Here is a 15,132-nt window from a genome sequence, read left to right as displayed (position 1 = left end):
ATCGTCACCCACAGCCACAGTTGGAATCAACACTTAAATCATTTGTCACTGATTCTTCAGACCCTAGGAGACGCTGGGTTAACGGCCAATCCGGAAAAATGTAACATCACACAGAATTCCATTGACTATCTAGGTTATCTTATAGAAAAAGGACAGATGCGACCTCAGGTAGACAAAACACAAGCAATCAGAAAAGTGCCACTGCCTAAAACAAAACACGATATACAGTCCTTCTTGGGAATGGTGGGATATTATCGGCGATTTATCCCTCATTATTCCACACACGCAGCGGCACTTACAAACATGCTGGGGAAAAACCAACCTAATAAGGTATCTAGATTGACAGGTCTTCAATATAACAGTTATGTGAAACTTAAGGAGATGCTACGTTCTAGTCCCGTTTTGTGGTGCCCCGACTTCAAAAAGCCATTCACCTTACAAACTGGTGCCTCAGAAGAGGGACTAGGAGCAGTTTTATCACAGGACGATGAGGAAGGGAGGGCACACCCCATCATGTTTATCAGTAGAAAACTATTACCAAAAGAAAGATACTACCCTACCTTGGAAAAGGAATGCCTTGTTATTAAATGAGTGGTTGAAGCCCTCCAGTATTATCTACTAGGACAACCCTTCTCACTTTTACCAGATCATACCCCATTAATGTCGCTAGCTCATCATAAGGACACGAACCCTAGGGTTCTACGTTGGTTTCTAGCACTCAAACCATTTGTGTTCCAGATACGGCACAACCCTGGTACCGCTCATTCCAACACGGATTTTCTCTCCAGATACCCCGTGGACATGTGGCCGATCGTCCACTCCAGGGGGGGAGTGTATGTAACAGGGCGTCAGCCCCTTCCATAGGAGACAAGGACACCAGAAATCCTGGGCCGTCAGGTCAGTGCCCCCAGGGCACCATGGAGAGTGAGACGCTGATGAACACAGGAGTGCGTGCCGACGTCATGAGGGAGGAAGCTCCGGGAGGAAGAGGGCCGGGACGGAGGTGCAGTAAAGAGGACCGGGGAGAGACAGAAGAAGAGGCGTGGTCGGGAGAGAAGGTGAGCGACAGAGGAAAGAGGCAAGGTGAAAGACAGCGCGAGGAAGACGGGAAGAGGCGAGAACACAGAAGGGCAATTCCAGCACTGTTGTGCCGACGACCCCAGGAACCAAGTGGAAGAGCCGGAGAAGAGAAGGAAGCCGCGGAGAGTAGACCGGAGACCTGCCAAGTCCTAGGAGGGACGTAGCTTTGCCAGGTACAATCCCGTTTGCGAGATACGTTATCATCCCTTTGGAGGAGGGCTGGGTCTGGGGAAGAGGCGCAGGACTTGGGAGGAAGGCATTGGTCACAAGGAGAGGGGCACACAAAGTAATCAGACCTGTACACCGTTGTAAGGTGATACTGGCTGCATGCTGAAAAAAACAAAAATCACTTACCTGAAACTGGTTCCTCCATTTTCTTGTTCACGTGTACATGGATAAGAAGGCCTAACGAAGACAGAGAAGGTCCTGAAAAAGAAGCAACCCATGAATGACAACTTACAAAGATCCCGGGAAAGACTAAAAAGAAGTTGAGTAAAACAAAAGCAGTCTTAAGACAATTAATAGTGCTTTCCTTGCAAAAACCACGAATAACGTTAAGGACATTGTGTTAGGATTGGAACTTAAAATAAATTACATTGGTGCAACTGGACGACCGACTGATATCTACATTGCTAAAGACATCTAGAGTAGAGACTCCCCGAGGACCCTTCTACACAGCTGTTGAAATACATTTGTAGTATTGTACAGCATTTTGAAGAGCCCATCTGGCTAATAATTGAATTTAGTGCAAAGTTGAGTCAGAGCCCCCCACTACAGAAGAGGTTGTATGAGGATGGACCAGCAACCAGGGGGTAACTAGCAATATCTGCTGCGACATATGTGAGCCTGCTCTCAAACATAGATAGACATGGATAGTGTACAATAAGGATAATGCAAAGTGTCTTGACTCCACTCACTGTCTGTGGGGGGCGGAGGTTTAAAGAGTTGGCCAACAAAGTAAAACATGCAATTTTATTTACAGTAGTGAGTGCACAGGGTCCCATCAGATTCAAGGTTGTCTTTACTGGATAGTTAGATGTCTGATCATGGAGAAATCCAGCTGCAGAAACTGCCCAAGGTTTCCTCACCTTCCTTCATGTAGAGGTTGTGTTTCTGCTCCACCAGATTTAAGATACTAAGATTCAAACATGCTCTCCTCTCAGTGGAATACAAAATGCTGTGTTGCTTGGTTATGCCATACGGGGATCAAGATTTGGGCTCTGCTATTTCATAATGGCGTGACTGAGGATACACTAAATTCATCCTTAGCCGAGGCCTTGAGGACAAGTGCTCCTCATTCTTTGCATAATTGTCATTGGTAATCATGCATTACCTCAAAGATATGGCTATGAGTTGCACCAAGCAACACTGTTCGTGTATGCCCCACCCCTATATGACTTGAGGAGTTATCATGGAATGTTTACACAGTGAATATGTCATTCGTTGAATGTTGTGAGTTTTGGCTGTCCCAGCAACAGGGGTTCCTGGCGGTAAATGACAAAGTTACACAGTTTATTTTTAAAATCTCTGCAGCACACTGAGATGCCCAAGTCCTGCTAAACATGGTAGACATGTAGCCCAATGTTAGAGATTTTCATTCCTTTTTGCCAAAAAGGGTAAAGCTCCCTGGTGAAGGGGGCAGAGAGTGTGCATTTTTACGTTCATGCATCAGGGCAGCATTGTCCACCACCCATGATGTCTACACTCTCCTTGCGACTATGGGGTTGTTTAATGTGTCTTTTCCTGTATTTACCATAGTGTTATTTTATTTTTATATGTTGCACTTGTCTACTGTTCTGTGTACCGTTGTTTAAGCAAGGGTGTTCATACTTTAATAGAAAACGAGTACCTCTAAATCTTCAGCTGGCTGTGCCTGGAATTCCTTTTTGGGTGGCTTGTTCATAGGGCTCGCGACCTAAGCATGTGACTTTTGATGATAGCTCTCATGTGCAGCTTTTCACCCAGAATAATATTTGGTTTCCAAGGGCCTTAGATTATTGTCACTCATTTAGAATACAGAACTTTCTTTGGCAAATGCCTTGTGCATAGACAGTTTGCATAGATCTTTTGTGTAAATCGGGCAATACATGTAAAAGTTGAGATTAGAAAAACATACACCCCACCCTTCACAAACATGTCATATTCTCTTGTCTAAGGCTTTTAAATAAAGGTTGTGAAAAAACAGAAGCTGCTACCACACAGTTGTTGCATCATCCAGAGAGAAACTATGTTTTTGTCTCTTTCAGGAGTCACTGAATCATGACTTGGCTGTATCTGCGAATATCTCACTGGCGAGGAAGTTTGGGCAGTCATAAGAGTTGACTATCACACCTTCACATTACTATTCTGGTATATGCACAATGGATGCATACACCCAATACCCATTTATTGCGAAGGACAAGACCCATTTGTTTAATGATGGCAGCGTCATCCAAGAGGAGGGACATGTCAAAGACCTATTTCATGAGGATGCACAGGTATGTGATAGTCAACCAGAAATCACCCAGAAAGCTTAAGAGGGGTTGGAGGGAGCAGATGGTGGAATTAACTACATTGGAAAGCATTATTATGAACGCTGAGGAAGGAGAGATAAGGTCCAAAAAATATAGGGGTACTGAATAGAAATGCATGATGTCTAACTGTTTCTCCAAAACCATAGAAGCTTATTAAAAAAATTATATTTAAGTTGATAAAGTAAGACTTTTCCTTAGGAAAGATAAGAACACTACTAAAATGATGATAAATAATAAAGATAGGTTAAAAAGTAAATCTGTGTCTGTTAATATGATGACATCTCATAAAACTGATTTGTGTAATGAATTTCAGATACCATTCAATGTGGTCAACACAGTGCATGATTTGTGCCCTGAATGTGAAAAGCTTATAGTTGCCTCATATTATATTTTATAGTATTTTATCACTGTATTTATGTCTGGGGACTGTTAAGTGAAATGCAACAAATTCACATTTAGTTTATGATGAACATTTGATTACACATGGATGCATATTTATTCAACTAAACCAGTGGAGGGAAGGAGGTAGTGCTCATGAGATCTGACCCATTTTCAGTTGTGCCACCTGATTTTGGATCTTTTGGACATTTTGGTTGTGATTTAGATGTTGGCCGACAGGGTACTCCGTCACAACGGTGACTGATATTCTGTCCTCCGAATTCTAAGTCCTATTGAACATGATGGGATTTAGATTTCTGCAGACGGGATATCAGGCCCCTTGTGTGTTCTTGGGCTTCTTTGTAGTCCACAGTGAAGTAGTCCTGACTAGATAGAACAGGACTATTGTAATTTCACTCTGATTAATCTTGAATAGTGGGAATACTATTGGGGTCATCACAAGTTGTTGGTGAAACGTTTTCATTAATGATGACTGAATTCAGATGGATGACGACAAAGACTCCTGCATGCTTGAGAGAGAGAGTTTGGTGTGGGGTGTTTGGGTTGTGTGTACTTCTCCAAGCTTGTGTGGCCAGCCACAATGTAAGGTATACTCTGTTTGCTACTGTTCACCAGTGTCTTTGTTTTGTCACTGTTTGTCCACAGGTTGTTATCCTCCATTCAAAGGTTGATATGCTCCAGATAATCAGTTACTTTGTTTAGATGTTCAGGGAATGTGTCCAGTCAGTGAATGACCTGTGTGTCTTGTACTGCCGACCTTGTTGTAAGACCACCAGAACTGGTTTCTGCATTTATTTCCTTCATTTATTTTATATTCTTTTAGAGCACCATACTGCTGTAGAGGTGTAGTGCCTTATATTCCAATATTTTGCATAGAGACAAGTCGTGAAGATATAGTAACACAGATGTAACTGAGGAACAGTTGAATTTATATTGAATTGTTAGAAAAGAGAAGTAATCATAATGATGATGCTGCAGATAACTGACCACATGCATGTTATAATTGTATGAGGTTTTTATGACTAGAGCCTCGCTCATGTACTGTATTGTACTGACTACATGTACTACAAACAGTTATCCTGCACATCATATATATTGTGTACACTAAACTAATAAACAGAGGTTTTGAAAAAAAAGTAGGATATTGCTTAGGACCAAGGATCTGACTGACAGAAAGGGCAGAGCATAAAGAGGGGAAAGAAGAGCTGGGTGGAGTACTTGAGAAGGAGCGAGCAGGAGAGAAAAGCATGGATGATACATGGGGGAGGGGGTCGGTGAGACAGGAGCCAAAAGTAGGGAGAGGGAGGAGAGAGGTGGAGGAAAGACTAGGGGCCACAAAGGAAGTATGGCAACAGAAATAGAGAGGACAAGGGAGAAGTGGGTAGGCATTAAGGAAGGACTAAGCATCTATGAGATCAATTTCATGTGGCAACTGAACAAAACTTTTCCTTGTTTTTGCGGAATATGAAGAGCTATTCTTGACCTCTCATTTTAGGTTGGCGATATTTCCAAAGAGATAGGGATATGCCATGGAAAGATTGGGAGGAGGGCTGTTAGTCTCAGTTTTGTCCTGTTTGAGTCCTAGTATATCTTTGCCAGTGAAGTATTTATTTCTGCCTGAGATTGTTTAGAATGGATTCAAGATAACTGGCCTGATAAGAGTGGATGGCTTTGAACATAAAGTATAGTAGTTTAAACTTAATTGTGGCCTCTATTAAGGGAGGCGGAATCACAAACATGCCACTTTGATTCATCACTAGCATCTAGGCTTACCACTTCTGATGGTTCTTGTCGCGCCCACAGCCAGCACACCATGACTCTGCAGACTAAGAAGTGTAAAACAGAAAAGTCAGCAGGGCATCTGGAACAACATCCCCATATCCATCAGGGCCGCCCCAACAGCTCCAATTTAGGAAATAGTTGGAGGAACACCTCTTTAAAAAACACTACAGATAGCGTGTTTACAATTCACAAACCAGCTACTTCTCCTGATGATCATTGACTTTACGCTTGTTTTCAACCCAGCACAATATTCCACTACCTTATGGCTAGGTTCACACTATAGAAATACCACATACATACCTACAAACATGTCAAAAGAAGTGGTAATAGAGTTTTTTCGTGAGGAATTCCCTGGGTAGGTTACCTGGACTATGAGGCAAAGGGCCTGATACAGGCTTGAGGATTATTTTTGTAGAAGAAAGATGAGATTCATTTCACAACTGTTCTGTTCTCATCTGAAAAGTTCTTCATGTAGTCCAGGGAAATCTCATTGTCAAGTAGGTCTTCCGTGATTGACCAGTTGAATATTATCAGCGCCTGTGTCAAGACTCAAAGTCTTCCTTGATGCATATTTCGATGTCTGATTCCATATTGTAAACATTGATTAGGATCCTCCTGAAAACCTGAAAATGTTGCATGACTTCCTTTTCAGGTACAAATGAGAGATGGGAAATAGGTCTGGGGCTGGCGCTGCCAACCTGCAAAGTTGATATAATTGTTTTAGTGTGCTAGGAACTAATTATTGTAGAAGGAAAACTATAAAGATCACATTGATAATAAAAGCTAATGTAGCAAAGTGCTCTTTCTGGAATGCTGTGTGGCACGATTCATCTGGAAACTTAGAGTCCTTTTATTTCCTCTCTGACTGGATGATTTTGGAGAGGGTCATTGGTGTAAACGCTGATGACAAAGTTTGGGGGCCAAATGATGGTGCTAAAGTGTATTTTTTTCAGCAAAGCTTTTTTTGTCTTATAATGGTTTATATGTTTCATATCAAACAGGTGGAGTAAATCTTAGCAATATTGTGCACAAACAGAAGCATTGTTTTTGAGGTGCTTTGGGGCCTGATTACAACTTTGGAGGAGGTGTTAATCCGTCCCAAAAGTGACAGATATACCACCAGCCGTATTACGAGTTCCATAGGATATAATGGACTCGTGATAAGGCTGGTGGTATATCCGTCACTTTACTGTCACTTTTGGGACGGATTAACACCTCCTCCAAAGTTGTAATCAGGCCCTTGGTTTTGTGATATTACAATATTGAATAGCTCATTCATTTACTGCATTGCTGCTCTTTATCTTATGAAGTGTTTGTACACCATAAGGTTTCATGGTCCTATGTTACCACAGGCATCACAGCATTAAGAACAACAGTGGTAACTGGAGAAAAGGCAAGTTTACAGCAGTTTCCCGAAGGAAAAGTGGTTATTTTGCTGACAAAGATGTAGAAGTAGGGGGACTTTTTTCGAATTTGTCAGTTCAGATCCTCTATGAGTCTTGTAAAACTGTCAAATGTATGTATGTACATATGTGTAGAGTTATATAGACAAATATAGCTTGTTTGCAACATAGCACTGTTCACGAGTGGATTAGCATAATTTGGGCTGCGCCCCCTGTACATTACACAAGTAACGCCAGACGTAACTGACAACATATATCCTGTGTGACATAACATTGCTAATATAGAGTAAAGCATAAAACTGTACTATTGAAGGTGCATTCACTTAAGATATCAGGGTTTCATATATGCAAGTGTGTTCCAATGTTTGACTTTAACATGATGATTTGTAGTTCTCATTCACATTTACGTTTATACTCCGAAGTATTGTGCTTACTGAATATGCATTTCACTTGTATTCATGATTTTATTTATTCGTGTTTGAATCTCTTTTAACATACTGCTGCAGTTATATTCAAGTATTAGAGTGTGCATTAATGATTTATTAAGTTAGCTTGAGTAGGCTGTTCATATTAACGTGAAATATAGTTTCTTTTCTCTGCATGCTTTTCTTTGCAGGTGCGATTTGTGAGTGTTTAGCTAGAGTATTACGTATTATTAGTGTTAGCGAGGCCGGAGCAAGAAGACCTTGGCACGGATTCGATGATTCGGTATATCTTCTGTTCACTGTCTAACTGGGAAGAAGCCATTCAAGGTCGACCTGTTTATTAGTGTTCTGTGGAATGGGAGAATCATTGAATGCTGCAGGTGTGCTCCTTGAGAAGGAGAAGTTCTGTGGGATAAGAAAATCGCTTCATGTTGCAAGTGCTGGTGTGCCTGCGGAGGTCCTCTTCCTGCCTCGGTTTCAGAAAACCACAAGCACGCTGGTGAGACACCATACCTTATCCCACCTTCTGAATACAATTGGATCTTTGGAAGGAGTGAGAAGTGTAGTTGTCAGATTTATTCAACACAAATCAACAACATAAAAACCGTAAACAAATTTTAAATACCATGAACAATTTAAACACTAAATTAAACTCCAAACTGAATAAAAGCTTTAAAGATTCATTACAATCCCAGATTCAATGTAACGCATATGGCGCGCAAAACTAAATTATTAACATGCATGAAAACCATAGGCTGACTGGAACATCTAAAGAGATTTAACCTATTAAACATCAATAATGTTAAACACTCTAAAAGAATGACATAAATTAGCAAATCCACAATATTCACATTAATATCAAATTTCAAAGCAGATGATGGTGATATCAGTAAACCATCAAAATTCAATTAGTGAAATTCAGATTTCTGGGCTGGGCCGTTCCCATCACTGACACAAATCTGGATCTTGCATGTGTGGGAACGGGCTAACGCATGCGGGCAAAAGCAAAAAGAAAAGTACTAGGGCAACTCACTATAAAAGTATGCTGGTGTAATTATCTAAACTGAAAATTAATAAAAATCACATTTAGTTATCCCTCTCCTTGTGGAACAGCAGACAGGAAAGTTTCATCAGTTAGAGCGCTCACCTTCTCCCGGCATCAGTGAATGGCAGCATCAGGACGGTGCAGAATAGGGGCTGCACATTGGACAGGTCAGCAATTCAGAAACAGTTGGGCATGTTAGTACTGAACAGCATAAGCCAATGGGCAATTAAAAGTATGACTTTATTCATCAGAAGGTAGCTAAAGGGTAGAGGGATTCAGAAGAAACAGAGAGCAGCACCCTGTCTGGGATCATCAGCGCATCAAGACTGGCTTTTGCAGAGTTCTAGACGGACTCACTCAAAGTTTCAAAGTCCCTCACTAATTAGAAATATCCATGGTCCTTTGATTGGTTCTTCAGGTGGGCTCATCTTTCGCAGAAGATTCAGCATCCAATGGCTGCTGCTGACTGCTTCAATTTTACAACTATTCCGGATTTTCTCAACAAAATAAAAGGCATGTTGTCATTTAAATAATTTCATACATTTCCATCAAAATATTACATTTTCTAGTTGATTGTTACTTCGAACTGCTTTTTCATGATACACAGGATGGGCTAAACAGTTCTCAAATGAAATTTATAGCTTTCCTGTCTTGTTCAACAGCTAGAACAAATATTGTTACTTAATTTTCATCAAAACACGTTCCGTGCCTTCAATATGATAGGACATTCAACATCACTTCAGCAACATAGGGAAAAAAATCAGGTCAAAAGAACAGAATAAACAAGTCATTTTCCTCTGCTATTCCAAGAATGAAACCTTAGGCCTAGTTCAGCTAAGAAAGCCATAACGCCATTTATAAATCTATTGTGCATCTTACATTTTGAATCAGATATGCATAGCAGATTATTTTATTGCAAACATTATTTATGATATCTTAGAAACACTTTAAACTTGCATTTATTTTCTGCTCACATATCGCATGTTAATAATTTCCATTTAAATTGGTATAATTATGATTAATTCATGTTAATTTAATACTTCAGTTCTAATATTCATCTAATAAAAACACTCAACGTTAATTCATATAAATAGCTTACTCAAATATAAGTGCATAATAACTTCATGTTAAAACGTGATATCAAAATACGAATAGCCGTCACATTGTCCACCATATTTAAACATGCACAATTTACATTTCCATGTTAATTTCTCTGTTACACTTTTAACTGAAGATTAATTAGTCACCCTGTGCTAACTTCAGTGCCACTAATGTATTGGTAAAATTTTATCTCCATCACAAGTGTGCTCCGTGAGAAGGAGAAATAATTGGATTTCTGGTAATGTGTGCCTCTATAACTTTCCACATTAATTTAGTACTCACACTGTTAGAAGTAATTTAGACTTTTAGACCTCTTGTGGTCACAGTGCATAGATTTATGCTAACTTGGATTCTTTATTTCTCAAAGACTTGTACTGAGGTCTTTGCAATACTGACACCTGCCTTCTCCCAACCCCTTTAGCTTTAGTCTAATTTAGCCTGAAACTTAGCTGGATGGCTGTACTTTTATTCTTGCTGACTGGAAAGAATCTGAATCCTTTTGTAGAATGCCAGTTCTAATTGCTTAGTTTTTGCATTGCAGTGACTATAATTTCCATATGCCTTATACTGAAGAGATTGAACTTGTTTCAGCGTTTTAACTTGCCGATTTTGATGTTGTACCTTTATAACCTGAATTTGATATGCTCATATATTGGACTGATTACTAATTTGTAATAAATCTACTAAACATCAATATTGATTACTGTTCCTTTTTGCGTAGTCACATGGGCTTCAGAGGACTGTGTTGTGGATTTGATGCTAACTCTTTTGTGCCCCAGCACTCAGAAATAAGTTACAGAAGAAAACTGACCACTGCTTCTATGTGCGCTACTGCACTAGTCTGGAGGGTTAGGCAGTGAAATCCAAGATTGTGTACACCAAGTGAGAATTGTACATAGTTGTACTACACATTAACTATTCACATGCATTAGGCATATGTCACAAATGTAGGCACTGGATGATGAAGTCATTTGGCCAAAATAACACAGTTACAGTCACCTGTGGAAGCTGGTGTTGAACCTGGATCCCCAGGTTCCAAAGTCAGAGGCTCAGAAATTATATGAGGATTGAAAACCTACAGTTCTCAGTAAAGCAGCGTGGATGCATGCTGGAGATTTCTGATACACAGCAGATTTCTTCTACCATTCATTTGGGTAAAGTCGTATTGTTTTCACATATGCACTTTATATGCAAATGTTTCAAGTGTTCTTTAAACTGTAGCTTTCAGTTGCTACACAACACATGGATGAGGCTTGTGCCTTTTGTCCATATGTTGCAGGACCCATAATTTATATGAGTTTGTTTTGCCCTATATGTGTTCCTTAATAACATTTATGAAAGAGCATACTTTCCTTTATTAACCATTAATACGTCTCACCTTTTGAAATGTCTGGAGGATGAGTTCATTACTTTACAGCGCCACCTGGCAGACCAAAGACTCCATTAGACAATAAGCCTAATCCAGGGCTATGAGACTTTCCTGCTGGTCAAAGGGGTGATGTGGAAATCTCCTTAGCTATCACCCACACTTGCCTTAAAATTAAGGGGAGGGCAGCTTTCAAGAGTTGACGATGGAAAGGCCCAGACATCTGTATCTTCTGTCTAAAAGTGAACCCTGTTGAAGAATGGTTAGAAGGAAGAGGCAGCACTGCATTGGAGGACAATAGCTCTGAGAAAGATGTGCTCTAGTTTTGTATGGAGTTGCCATTTTTAATTCTACCAATAATTCTACACGTGTGAGATAAGCAGTACTGTTGTTTCTTGAGTCAGTGGAGAAGGGAAGATGTGGTATCACTAGATTTGGTGGCAGCTTCACCAGTTACGGAAATATCCACCTTCTTTCTTAAGTTCCTATGCCGGCAGGGGGAAGTGAGAAGGAGTTTCAAAGGGACAGATTCTGTTGAACCCCATTAAAAGTTTGGTGGTGCACCCAGTCCTAGTTTTCATTTTGTACTTTGTAGACTCTCTTCAGAGATGGTGACACCTTCTTCTGCCCAGACCAGTGGAGTCTTGGCTTCCTTGAGACCCTGAAGGAGGCAATCAAGTGAGCATCTGTTGAACTCCCCCCACTCTGTTTTCTCAGGAGTGGGCACTGTCGACTCTTTTGTTATGCACAGCCACACTGCAAGAGGCACAAGAATTTGTTGGCTGGATAGTGCAGACAAGGAAAGTTGTGTGCCCTAGAATACCTGTAGGGTTCTTCTGGTTAAGACCCGAGGGCAGGCAACCACAATGGGTAAGCAGGAGTGGAAGCCCATAGCCTTTGCAGCCAAGCTCCAGTTGTAAGGAGGGGACAGTAGCAGTGCCAGAGACTGAGGGGAGGCTAAAGCCATGCTCACAAGACAATCAAGGAGTGGCCTGGAGGCCCCTTGCTGGTGGTGCAAGTGTCTGAGACCCTGGGGCCAGGCATTCCAAACAGAATGCTATGATGCACATTTAAAGAGTCCAGCTTGGACCGACGTATTTATTTTAAATTTATTTTACAGCCAGCACGGGTACCCTTGAGGCATTGGACACCTGGTGGACCACAAGAGCTCCAGTATAATTACATACTTTTTAAAGCTACTCCTTTATATGGGTGATGAGATGCCTAAACAGAGTTGTTGGCCTGCTCCTGGGCGGCACCAGGCCGGTGTCCTACCGGCCTGTGCAAAGGGGGGCTATGGTCATCTTTCACCATACCACCAAATGAGAGGAGCATGGGGAGAGCCACTATGACGGATGGAACAGGTGAAATGTGTTAATGCTTTACAAAATGACCCGGGCTTTCTTGGTGAAGAAGAAAACGCACTGTACGGATGTTGATTTATTTAGCAATATATTTATGCATTGTTGAGTTCTGAGTTTCAAGCCCAGAGTACCTTGTTGTGGTGTTCTGTCTTGTTATCATGAGAGTCAAGTTCTAAAAGCTTTGCAGAGGTCCCCAATTCACAGCTCTGTGGTATGGAGGCTGCAGGACACTAGAGGTGAAAGACCACCACACAGTTGGGACAAAAACTTCTGATTAACCTGGTACCTCCTCAGACACATTATTTACACAAATACACACTGTGATCCAGTCTTTACAGCATGACTTATACATACATACACACACACACACACACAACCACACACACACACACACACACACATGGAGCAAAATCACCAATATTTTGACATTACAAATATAAAGAAAATATACAGAATGGAGAAACTCAGCATTATATATGTATTTACAGAATATGCATACATAAACCAGGGGCGGATACAGAATGAGCTTTCACAGCTTGCAAACTGCACTAGGCCATGTCTGTGGAGAATGCCAAATGCCCTTGGAGATGGTGCTCCCTGGCTAGATCAGTTCTTGCTGCCCTTAGAGAATTGTCCCCATTTGTATAGTTTCTCACAAGGATGTGAGAGGAGTTGTTTTCATGGTCTGAGTGCCAGAACAATAGCATTAGAAATAGTTTGAGAATACAGTTGCCTTAGGGGCATAATGGCGTCTAAGATTTTATACAATATACATGCATGTGACCTGTACATAGAACATGGGCACAATGATATAGTAATATATACTAATATTGATAAACTATAAATATAACTTTATAGTAACATACATGGCATTATGTAAAAGGTAGAGTTGTTACAATGGTTTATCGTTGGTATTCTTGGGATACAGTCATAGTTCAGATAAATCTGACACAGCTGAAATAAGAATGTCCACACACTAGCATTAAAATCTGTTTACGAGAAATTCTGTGCCAGCACCCTGCCATGCTTTGTCAACCATGCATAAGGTGTAGGGTTTAATGTGCTGCTGGTCTGGAAATCACTATAGGAAAGACAGGTTCCTCTTCTGTCTCTTGCATTTCGGATCTGTCACTTAAAGATTATGGGCCTCATTCTGACCCTGGCGGTCCTAAACCGCCAGGGCCGCGGGCAACGGAAGCACTGCCAACAGGCTGGTGGTGCTTCATTGCCCATTCTGACCGCGGCGGTAAAGCCGCGGTCAGAAAAGGGGATCCGGCGGTTTCCCGCCGGAATACCCCTGGCAGGGCTGAACCTCCATGCCATGGGGATTCCGACCCCCTTCCCGCCATCCTGTTTCTGGCGGTTTTGACTGCCAGGAACAGGATGGCGGGAACGGGTGTCGTGGGTCCCCTGGGGGCCCCTGCCCTGCCCATGCCGCTGGCATGGGCAGGGCAGGGGCCCCCTAACAGGGCCCCAGCATGATTTTCAAAATCACGACGGGTGCAACTGCACCCGTCGCACCCCTGCAACACCGCCGGCTCCATTCGGAGCCGGCCTCTGTGTTGCAGGGCCTTTCCCGCTGGGCCGGCGGGCGCTCCTTTGGCGGGCGCCCGCCGGCCCAGCGGGAAAGCCAGAATGGCCGAGCGGCCAAATGGCGGTGACCGCATCAGAATGACCGCCTATATCACTTTTCCGTGGGTTCCGACTGTTGAGTTACCTTAACTGGAGTAGTTCAGTCTCGAAATTGGCTTTCATGATTTTAAAGTGTAGTTTTTCTTAAAGTCACTGCAATACAGTGCCTCCCACAGCAGGAAACCAAAATATGTTGGTTGTGTTTTGAATGGTGGATGTACCTACTTTATTTATTTGCAGGTACACTACCAAGATATGCCTTCTTGAGCACAGTCTTTAGAGTGGGGGAGCTATGTTGTTGATGAGTAAGCTGATTTGATAGTAGTCTAAAATGTGTCCCATTCTGTAGGTCAGAGGTAATTATTAGCTAGTTGAAACCGGATACTCCTAGATTGTCAATTACCTTTACCACATATTGTCTATTCCATCTGCTCTCCCGTGATGTGTCCTGTCTGATGAATTTGGCCATAGGGAATGGATGAACATGACCCGAATGATGATCTCATCCATCCAGGAGCATGTGTGGTTCATTAGTGCTAAGATAAAGGATGCACTTTTGTTATGCAAACATTATGTGGTAAGATCCAGTGAAAATCTAACGATTTGTTGTACTTACAATGCCTGATGGTTGAGTTTTCAGGATTCTAGGGCACTGGTAAACCTAATAAGTGACATTTTCTTCTACAGGGTGTGCCTTTTGGCAGTAACTTTTTATTTATATTGTGCAAAAGACACCAGATATAAGGAAGGTGTCAATTTCTTTTGTTTGCTTAATTATTTTGTTTTAGTTAAAACACCACTCAAATAAGCCAAATCATTAATATAGTTACAAAAAGTACCAGAACAATGACATGATTGCTGATGACAAAGGTTCATGAACAAAATGAATTAAATGTCTAAACATAAAGTACAATATTCATGTAGTGGATCATTAGGGGTACATTTATCTGTCTTATAAATCGTAAAGAAAAAGATGGAGAATAGGTATTAGGTGGAATTGTCACTTAGACACAGAATCTCTT

General features: G+C 41.5%; 1 protein-coding gene across 2 annotated transcripts in view; it reads left to right on the top strand.

Moving 5' to 3' along the window:
• Positions 1–15,132, top strand: part of SLC12A8 (solute carrier family 12 member 8) — a 608,584-nt gene that overhangs the window by 59,454 nt on the left and 533,998 nt on the right. For both annotated transcript variants that reach the window (XM_069224286.1, XM_069224284.1), the window contains exon 2: positions 3,327–3,557. In XM_069224286.1, coding sequence (XP_069080387.1) covers positions 3,441–3,557 — 117 coding nt within the window. In that variant the 5' untranslated portion in view covers positions 3,327–3,440. The remainder of the gene's footprint in view (positions 1–3,326; positions 3,558–15,132) is intronic.

This window comes from Pleurodeles waltl, chromosome 3_1 (genome assembly GCF_031143425.1).
Source record: "Pleurodeles waltl isolate 20211129_DDA chromosome 3_1, aPleWal1.hap1.20221129, whole genome shotgun sequence".
Lineage (NCBI taxonomy): Eukaryota > Metazoa > Chordata > Amphibia > Caudata > Salamandridae > Pleurodeles > Pleurodeles waltl.
The sequence above is the reverse complement of the archived record's forward strand: the minus strand, read 5'-3'. Positions and strand labels throughout refer to the sequence as shown.